Source organism: Procambarus clarkii, chromosome 54 (genome assembly GCF_040958095.1).
Source record: "Procambarus clarkii isolate CNS0578487 chromosome 54, FALCON_Pclarkii_2.0, whole genome shotgun sequence".
In the NCBI taxonomy this organism is placed as follows: Eukaryota; Metazoa; Arthropoda; class Malacostraca; order Decapoda; family Cambaridae; genus Procambarus; species Procambarus clarkii.
In genome coordinates, this window is record NC_091203.1 from 5,619,100 (window position 1) to 5,629,590 (window position 10,491).

General features: G+C 45.6%; 1 protein-coding gene across 1 annotated transcript; it reads left to right on the forward strand.

Moving 5' to 3' along the window:
- Positions 1 to 9,049: 9,049 nt before the first annotated feature.
- Positions 9,050 to 10,135, forward strand: LOC123751664 (scavenger receptor class F member 1-like). The gene has a single exon (XM_045733750.1). It carries the CDS (start codon positions 9,050 to 9,052, stop codon positions 10,133 to 10,135), a length of 1,086 nt encoding a protein of 361 aa, XP_045589706.1.
- The last annotated feature ends 356 nt before the right edge of the window (positions 10,136 to 10,491 follow it).

Consider the following 10,491-nt stretch of genomic DNA (forward strand, 5'->3'; position numbering starts at 1 on the left):
GAGGAGAGAAGAGGCACAACAGCGCAAAGAAGAACAGGAGCGAGAAGCACAGTCGAAGCGTGAGGAGCGAGAAGCACAGTCGAAGCGTGAGGAGCGAGAAGCACAGTCGAAGCGTGAGGAGCGAGAAGCACAGCTGCGCCGGGAAGAACAGGAGCGAGAAGCACAGCTGCGCCGGGAAGAGCAAGAACGAGAAGCACAGCTACGCAGGGAAGAACGAGAGCAAGAAGTTAGGCTGAGACAAATGGAAATAGAAGCCAACCAGGAGGTGGAGCTGAAGCGAGCTGAACTGGGACTAGGTGCCCCTGCCCCGCCACAGGAAGACCGACGAGTGAGGGAACGAGACCTGCCGGTCTTTGTGCCTAGTGAAGCCGAAAGTTTCTTCGATCACTTTGAGAGAGTTGCTGCTATGAAGAGGTGGCCGAGGGCGGAGTGGGCGGAGTTGGTCCAAGGGAGGCTCACAGGTGAAGCTCGTGAAGCCTTCACTATGCTCGACTTCCAGGAATGCACTAACTACGATGTGGTAAAACGAGCTGTGCTCCGTTCCTTTAAGCTCACGCCAGAGTGTTACAGAAAGAGGTTTAGAGAATGTACCCGGTTGCCAGGAAAATCGTATGCGGAGACGGCGAGGGACATTGAAAGAAAGCTCCTTAAGTGGCTGGACTCTGAAGAAGCAAGGTCGGTCGAAGAGGTCAAGGAACTAATGGCCATGGAAAAGTTTATGTCCGTGCTCTCTCCTGAGATCAGGATGAGGATAAAGGAGGCGGACATAAAGGACCTGAGGGCCGCAGCCGACCGGGCCGACATGTTAGAAGAAGCCCTACGCCCACGCCGAGAGGGACAGAACCGACCACCCGCATACGTCGGAAACGATAGGAGTTATAGAAGGACGGATGGGTGGAGGACAGGAGCGAGTTCTCCCAAGTCCCATTTCTCAAGTTGGAACACCCGAGGAACAAAAGGTGTTGTAGAGCCGATAGGGGAGAACCAAGCTGAGAGCTCGGGAACTGTTACTGCAGGGAAAGAAACGACAAGTGAGGCGGGAAAGACACAGGGTGTGACGGTCTCTGGAGGCAGTGCTAAGGCGAGCGGTGGCGGATGGTCTCCGCCAAGGGGCCGCTGCTACAACTGCGGAATACCCGGACACGTCGCGCGGGAATGCAGACGCCGTAAGCAGCGGGGACACGTTGCTTTAGTGATGTTCGAGGACCAGAGGGCCGAGGGAGTGCGGGATGAACCCGTGCTGAATGGGGAGAAGAAAGTTCACCCATTCATGTGTCAAGGAACCGTAAGGATGGGGGTCGCAGACCCCATCCCAGTGAAGATGCTAAGAGACACCGGGGCTGACTTTACCCTGGTAAGTGAAACCCTGTTCCCCGAGGGTTACGAAAGTATCAGTGTGGGGGTGGCTAGTGTGACCACTGTGGGAGGCCCAGTGAGGATGCCCCTACACCAGGTAACTTTAGATTCCGACTATGGCTGCCAGACCCTAGAGGTGGGAGTCTGTACATCAATGCCCAAGATGGAGGCACAGGTCATCTTGGGGAATGACGCGTGTGGAGGATACGTCCTCCCACATCTCGTGAAGGGCGAAGAGTGCATAGAACAGTACAAGGAGACAGGCGGGGAGTTGAACGCCTGTGGGGACGAGAAGGGAATCGCACCGGTGGCGATCCCAGTTTGTACTGAGACACCGAGACAACGCGAAGAACCAGGAGGTTGTGGATCTGATGGGGCTGAGGAGTCGACTGACAGCCTGGGAACAGATCACCTCTGCGTAGGACCCAGGGAACGAGTGGAGGGCGAAGGTAGCCCGAATGGTGAGTTGCAGGTGACACTCACTGGTTCTCTAGGGGTAAACCGCACTCGTCTCGGAGAGTTACAGCAGGAGGAGTTCCCCAAATTGGTTAGTAAGGCCGAAGGAGGACGTGTGGGTCCTGAGAAGGCTTACTTTCCATTTATATATATTATATATGCCGTGCTATCTATGATGAGGGAACGATGGACACCAGGAGCGACCGTGGGAACGGTGAATAAATGTGTCCAGAAGTTCAAAGAACGTCTCACTAGAGCGAAGAAACTGGCTAGGAAGCTCCTGAAGAAGGCGCAACGTAAGATGTCGAAGTGGTTCGACAGGAGAGCTGCGCAGAGGGATTTTGAGGCCGGATCCAAAGTATTGGTTGTGCTGCCAGGTAAAGGTAGAGTGACCAGGTCGCGGTTCAAGAGACCATACCGAGTGCTGCGACGGTTGGGTCCAGTGTCATACGAGATTGGGAAGCCGGATGGACCCCGGAAGAAACAGGTGTGTCGCATGGACCGCCTGAAACCTTTCTTCATTGTGGAAGGAAGAGCCGACAAGCAGGCCGGAACGGATACCCGAGAAACCCAGCGGAAGACGGGTCTGAGTGTACCGAGGGACCGAGAACTCCCGGAGGAGGAAAGTAAGTGGTCCAGGGCGGACGGCACCAGTCTCACCCGCACTGAGAGTCTGACAAGGATCAAGGTCAAGCACATCAAGGGGAAGGACGACGTAGTAGCGGACGCCCTATCCCGCATACACTAACCAGACATGACTCTTATTTTAAGGGGAGGGGTATGTGACGGTGTTCCCCCCCTTATAATTCTCCCACGCCTGCAGTAAGAGTCATGTCTACTTTTCCCAAGCGTTCTCTACGTTGCAGGCTACAATTTGATATATGGGAGAGAGTGAAGTGTTCTCGGAGAGCCGAGAAATTTGCGAAATAGTAATATTTTGGCCTGTGGTTTAGGCCCTTTAGGGAGCCAAGATGGCGCTGGCTTCCCTGATCTCCCGCCAAAACCGTGTGACGTCAGTGGCACCGGATTGGTCACCGACAGCAATGTGGCACTGGGAGCCAATGAAAACCTCCCGTGGCGAAAGTGACGTCACGAAGGAAGGGGGTCCGGCCAGCGCGCCGGGCTGGCGCCAGCAGTCAGACACGACACGTCATAGAGGTCGGACGTGCGACGAGTGGTCCTGTCTGTCGGACAGCTGTTTCCCACTACCGTGGATTTACGTGTCACCTGAAGTCCGCCAGTACTCTGAGAAGTCTTCCCTAGTTCATGTGTTGAACCAGAAGAGGGAATTGACGGTTATTTGAGCAACAAGTGCTCCAGTCAGGTACTGTGCCAGTAGCAGTGAAGCCGTGCAGTGACGTATGTTGACGTCGGTGGCAATTCACCAGTTCGTGACAGCGTAGTGGCTGACAGAGCCACTGGGTAGCTGAGGAAGAGAGGACTATTTGGGGAAACCGAACGACTGTAGCTGAGACGTAGGCGACAGCCGTTGCTGGGAGAAGACGACGGCCAGGAGACCGACTCCAACCTTCAAGAAGTCAAGGAGGAGGACGGACCTGCAGTGAGGAGGCACGGAGACGACGCGCTAAACGGTGGGACGACGAGAGGCTCTGGTAGGACACGACGACGTGTAGTGTGGGGGCGTTCCCGACACGAGGACCAGGAGCTACATCTCGACTCTCATCGGAGGATAGGGTGAAGTAGGTGGTTCTAGTTCCCTCCCCATTCCCCTTTAGTTAGCTATATTATTTGGCTATATTATCTAGCCCGAAGATTTTATATGTCGTGAGCAAGTCTCACCCATGTCACGATAAAGCACCAGTGTGCTAGACAGTACTATCAAGAGTACTTGTAATATTCATGTTGATTATTGGTGTGTACAGGCACCAGGAACCAGTGATAAATTTACTGTGTTGTGTATATCTTTCTATAGATTTTGATATGAACATATAGTGGTGAATTATATATAAGATTATGCCAGTATTTGGAGGTTAGGCTATGTGCCCAGAAACTATTTATTTTCCATGTATTGATGATTGATTTATATACCATATATATGTCTATGTTCATTCAGTGAATAATCATTTGTGAGTACAGTGAATCATTGCGTTATCGCCAACGAGAGAAAGTACTGAAAACTCCAGTGTTAATAGTTCATAATATATTGTTGAGTGAAGAACAATGTGAAGCCATTACAGTGAATCATTATAGCATTGATTGTAGAAAAGACTGTTTGAGCCTGAGTACAGTGTAACTGAGTAGTCCGGTTTATTTAGCCAATATCGAGTGTGCGAGTTTCTAGTAATATTGGAGAATTTAAAGAAACCGCGCGCGTGAGTCTAGCAAACAAGCAAATTTCGCGCGGAGAGTCCATTGCGATCAGCTGTTCTTGACACTTGATGAGGAGGGGGAGGTGTTGCCACCTAATGATCGCGGACTATTCGTGGGAACTTCCGGCCGCGTCAGGATTTGCTGATTTATTTGTTGTTGTGACATCTTTCATACATTTTAAGTAAAATACAAAACTATCTTAGTGTTTTTATCATTCCCTCCATTGATCTTGTGGCTATATTATACTGGTAAACATAGAGTGATAACAACAAGTACCTGCCTGATTCCTGATCTTTGAGTGTGACCTTGCCAAGGCTACCACTGAATACACCAGTCCACTGATGGTGTTATTGGCCACCTTAAACACCAATTGGCGACCTTGTGGTTTACCGTAGAGCCCTATTGTTGGGGAGGGCACACGACAGTCGATATGCACGAGTCGTGTTCTCACTCTTTCTTAATTAGAGGCCGTTAAGATTGACTGGGAGACTCTCCTGGCGTGCAGTGGCGCCGTGAGGATCGAGGGAAGACCCGCAGGGCTACGGTGAGTTACCTTGAGCATAACTATTGCTCACCCCAGAGTAAGGGTAGAGAATAATAGAGATGTAACACGGGTTAGGGTTCCCTCTCTCTTTACTTCTCTTCCTTCTACTCCCTCTACCCGTATTCTTACTTTTTATTCTCTACCAAGGGACTCCAAAACTTTTACCAAAGCCAACTCCACGCCACGTGGTCCTAAGACGATTGACCGACTTAGGATTCTACACCCAGTATGACGTGACCTAAGCTCTGAGCAAAACCCTAGAGTCACCTCTGCTGCCACCACCAGACCAGTAATACAAGAGCAATGATCGAGGTCTGGATCGATCACGCTAATTAATCAACCTAGGGGCTTGATCCCCACTATATACGATGACCTTGAGTGTGGAATAAATTACACGGTAATGATAATTCCGATTCGATGTTAGAATCGGCGCCCAATACAACTCTGCCTCGTGTGGACCACGTGACCAGGACAAGTGTACACATAAAACACATGGAACCAATAAAAATGCAAAATATTAACAAATTTAATTTATTAAAAGAAAACTAAAACAAAATCTAAATGTGTTCACTCCCTATCACTTTAACACTCCCTACTTGACCTGAGTGGCAAATGAGACTATTTCTATACATAACCATAGCAACTATACCTTGGGCGACCAGCTCTAGATGTTGGCTGGTCTTGGGGAGAGGTAAGATGTTTGACCTCTCCCAGCTGCTCCCGTATTCACACTGATTTGTCCTCGTCTGGCCTAGCCCAGACTAGAACCTTGTATCCTTCCGCCTAGTCAAAGTTTTACCAAGTTACTAGCCAGGTTTAAGTTATAACAATTAAACTCTGTTGTACTTAATTGATCCAGACTGGTTGAATTATTTTACTTTAATTAGATTACACAAACATCTAACGGCAAAGCTGTTCCCGATCACAAAAATGGTTATTAAAACTTTGAGAAATATTAGACCTGTCAACCCCTGATGACCTATGACCGCCGGTCACTCCGCTTTAAAAGTTAGATCTGATTCGTGACGTCACTGATGGTGACTTAAACTCAATAATTAGAATACTCTTGATATTGTATCCAGTACTATTATACAATACAATTTTAATGCAAAATGAATAAAGGCTAATTTTCTCTAAATTACTGAATACTATGGGATGGTTCATTATACGCAGCTATGAACAAAGATGCCCGCCATTTGTGACTCAGACCTGCTAATTCCCAGGGGACTGGGCGTTGTTGAGAGGTCAGGTCCCTACTCGAACTTCTGGAACCTTCTGGAATAATTCTTACAACAGCCTAGTTTGTTACAACCCCCCCGCACAAGCACTTAGTAAACCTTGTTAATTTGTTAAAATTCACGAGGTTTAGTATCCAAACCCACAATTCAACTCATGCCACAAACAAAAGCTAACCTAACTAATAAAATTTGACAAATAATAGTCCAACATCATAATGAACATGTTCATATTTCATAAATTTCTCAGCTGTCAACTGACAGCAATCCTCTAATATCAGGAAACATACATCCTATCCTTACTGACATAGCTAAATAACAAGTCCCTACTCTATCATCAACGACTAGCTATTAAACTCTCTTGGCTCTTCACTAGCCAAGTCCATGTGTCCTCTAGAGCCGGCCACACCGTGCTCAAACAACATTGAAGTTATATCTTCAGACTGAACTTTCAGTCATCCGGGAGCGTACTACGGAACTATCAAGCTCACATCCGTGTACTACCCACTCCCCATCAATGTCAACCTTGACAACCTTGACAAGGAACACACCTAATGTTTATTACATGTATCTAAAAATATAAAAAAAAATTCCTATACTATATCACAGGTTTCAGCTGACTGTACAGCCAAGTGTTCTCACTCACTAGAAGTGTCAATGTTTATATTGGTCCGCCTCTCCTGTGTTCATTCTGCAAAAAATAGCACAACATAATTTTCCATAACCGTTTGTTCTGGGCTGAGACAATTACACAGGGGCTTCGATTTTGATTACTGACCAATTTATAGAGTAAAATTCATATATTATACCAGAATTATTTTAAATCTGTTTTTCAACATTTATAAAGTATTGATTCTAAATCTGTTTTTCAACATTTAAACAAAAGTGTCCAGATGTTCTTAATTCTTACAACAGCCTAGTTTGTTACAGAGAGGTGAAACCCCCAACAATATATATATGTATATATATATATATATATATATATATATATATATATATATATATATGTCGTACCTAGTAGCCAGAACGCACTTCTCAGCCTACTATGCAAGGCCCGATTTGCCTAATAAGCCAAGTTTTCATGAATTAATTGTTTTTCGGCTACCTAACCTAACCTATAGAGATAGGTTAGGTTAGGTTAGGTAGGGTTGGTTAGGTTTGGTCATATATCTTCGTTAATTTTAACTCCAATAAAAAAAAATTTACCTCATACATAATGAAATGGGTAGCTTTATCATTTCATAAGAAAAAAAATAGAGAAAATACATTAATTCAGGAAAACTTGGCTTATTAGGCAAATCGGGCCTTGCATAGTAGGCCGAATACGACGTTCTGGCTACTAGGTACGACATATATATATATATGTATGCATATATATATATATATATATATATATATATATATATATATATATATATATATATATATATATATATATATAAATATATATATATATATATATATATATATATATATATATATATATATATATATATATATATATATATATATATATATATGTATGTATATATATATATATTAATAAATATGACCAAAAAAGTAAGATTAATAATTCTAACACGAATTTTCTCAATATTTCTTATGTTTCTTTTCACTGTCGATGGTAATTGAAAAATCAATTCTCCAAAATTCTTTTTTATTTCTTGTCTGATGCGACACTTGAACGCGTTTCGTAATAACTTATTACACTTTCAAAGACTTTACACACACACAACTATAACCTGCAAACACTAAACTGAGTTTTACTATGCTATAATTTAAACAGCTTTCATCTTATATACCAGCATTTAGGTAAGGTGATATTTTACAACAGTTTTGGATGAGGTGAACAAAACTTTCAAAACAAGACAGAACACGAAACAATGGGTATATATTGGGTAAATTAAAGGGAAGAATGGAAGTAACTGTAAAGGGCCTATTGGCCCATATTTCTTGATGCTTCTATATTGGTGCGGAGTCTTGAAGTGGGTAGAATATAGTTGTGCATTAATTAGCTGTTGATTGCTGGTGTTGACTTCTTGATGTGTAGTGCCTCGCAGATGTCAAGCCGCCTGCTATCGCTGTATCTATCGACGAGTTCTGTGTTGTTTGTTAAAATTTCTCTGGTGATGGTCTGGTTTTGGGAAGAGATTATATGTTCCTTAATGGAGCCCTGTTGCTTATGCATCGTTAATCGCCTGGAAAGAGATGTTGTTGTCTTGCCTATATACTGAGTTCTTTGAGGCTTACAGTCCCCAAGTGGGCATTTGAAGACATAGACGACGTTGGTCTCTTTTAAAGCGTACTGCTTTGTGTCTGGAGAATTTCTCATGAGTAGGTTGGCCATTTTTTTTGTTTTATAGTAAATCGTCAATTGTATCTTCTGATTTTTGTCTGTAGGGATAACGTTCCTATCAACAATATCTTTCAGGACCCTTTCTTCTGTTTTATGAGCTAGAAATAAAAATGAATTTTGTAGAATTGATTTTTCAATTACCATCGACAGTGAAAAGAAACATAAGAAATATTGAGAAAATTCGTGTTAGAATTATTAACCTTACTTTTTCGGTCATATATAATAATATATGTTTACAAGAAAGACTGCTACCAATATATATATATATATATATATATATATATATATATATATATATATATATATATATATATATATATATATATATATATATATATTTATAACTGAAAACTCACACCCCAGTTGCATATAGTCCTGGGGACCATTCAGGCTTGTTCGCATATATATATATATATCAACTGAAAACTCCTCACCATTCTGCCTGTAGGACGGCAGGCAGGTTAGTGGCATGAAGGGGCAGACAACTGTGTCGTTAGTGAGTCAGTAGCCACCAGACTGGACGACCTGGTTGTGCCTGAGCCTTCACTAAACAAGGTCAACTGGTGCCCAAAGCAGCCTGGCCAACTATAAGTCTACGGCTACGTGTAAATAAATACTTGAGGACGACTTTTCCGAATGGTAATACCTGCTAATGGACAAATAATAAAAAAATCCACCCCCCCCCCAAATGATTCAATATAGAATAATTTGTAAGCAGAATTTAAGCAAAACAGGAAAATAAGCGAATATATATCTTTTTAGTAGGTGGAGATGCAGTGCGAGGCTGCATCTGGCCCTTGTCAACGTCTGGTGGAGACGCAGTGCGAGGATGCATCTGGCACTTGTCAACGTCTGGTGGAGTTGCAGTGCGAGGCTGCACCTGGCACTTGTCAATGCCTGGTGGAGACGCAGTGCAAGGCTGCATCTGGCACTTGTCAACGTCTGGTGGAGTTGCAGTGCGAGGCTGCATCTGGCACTTGTCAATGCCTGGTGGAGACGCAGTGCGAAGCTGCATCTGGCCCTTGTCAACGTCTGGTGGAGACGCAGTGCGAGGATGCATCTGGCCCTTGTCAACGTCTGGTGGAGACGCAGTGCGAGGATGCATCTGGCCCTTGTCAACGTCTGGTGGAGACGCAGTGCGAGGCTGCATCTGGCACTTGTCAACGCCTGGTGAAGACGCAGTGCGAGGCTGCATCTGGCACTTGTCAACGTCTGGTGGAGACGCAGTGCGAGGCTGCATCTGGCACTTGTCAACGCCTGGTGGAGACGCAGTGCGAGGCTACATCTGGCAATTGTCAACGTCTGGTGGAGACGCAGTGCGAGGCTGCATCTGGCAATTGTCAACGCCTGGTGGAGACGCAGTGCGAGGATGCATCTGGCCCTTGTCAACGTCTGGTGGAGACGCAGTGCGAGGCTGCATCTGGCAATTGTCAACGTCTGGTGGAGACGCAGTGCGAGGCTGCATCTGGCACTTGTCAACGCCTGGTGGAGACGCAGTGCGAGGATGCATCTGGCACTTGTCAACGTCTGGTGGAGACGCAGTGCGAGGCTGCATCTGGCACTTGTCAACGCCTGGTGGAGACGCAGTGCGAGGCTGCATCTGGCAATTGTCAACGTCTGGTGGAGACGCAGTGCGAGGCTGCATCTGGCACTTGTCAACGTCTGGTGGAGACGCAGTGCGAGGCTGCATCTGGCAATTGTCAACGTCTGGTGGAGACGCAGTGCGAGGCTGCATCTGGCAATTGTCAACGCCTGGTGGAGACGCAGTGCGAGGATGCATCTAGCCCTTGTCAACGTCTGGTGGAGACGCAGTGCGAGGCTGCATCTGGCAATTGTCAACGTCTGGTGGAGACGTAGTGCGAGTCTGCTTCTGGCAATTGCCAACGTGTGGTGGAGACGCAGTGCGAGGATGCATCTGGCACTTGTCAACGTCTGGTGGAGACGCAGTGCGAGGCTGCATCTGGCACTTGTCAACGCCTGGTGGAGACGCATTGCCAGGCTGCATCTGGCAATTGTCCACGCCTGGTGGAGACGTAGTGCGAGGCTGTATCTGGCAATTGTCCACGCCTGTCAAAAATCAAAATCACACTTTGTCTTCGTGACTATCCCGTTATATATACAACAATTTATTTTACTCTGTTGTGTAGCTTGAGCGAAGTGCTTAGGACTTTGTTTTATTGATCAGAATATTGAAATAAGGAAAATAATGAATA

Excerpts from the sequence above, each read along its gene's own strand:
- LOC123751664 (XM_045733750.1), top strand. The coding sequence starts at position 9,050 with ATGCAGTGCGAGGCTGCATCTGGCCCTTGTCAACGTCTGGTGGAGACG.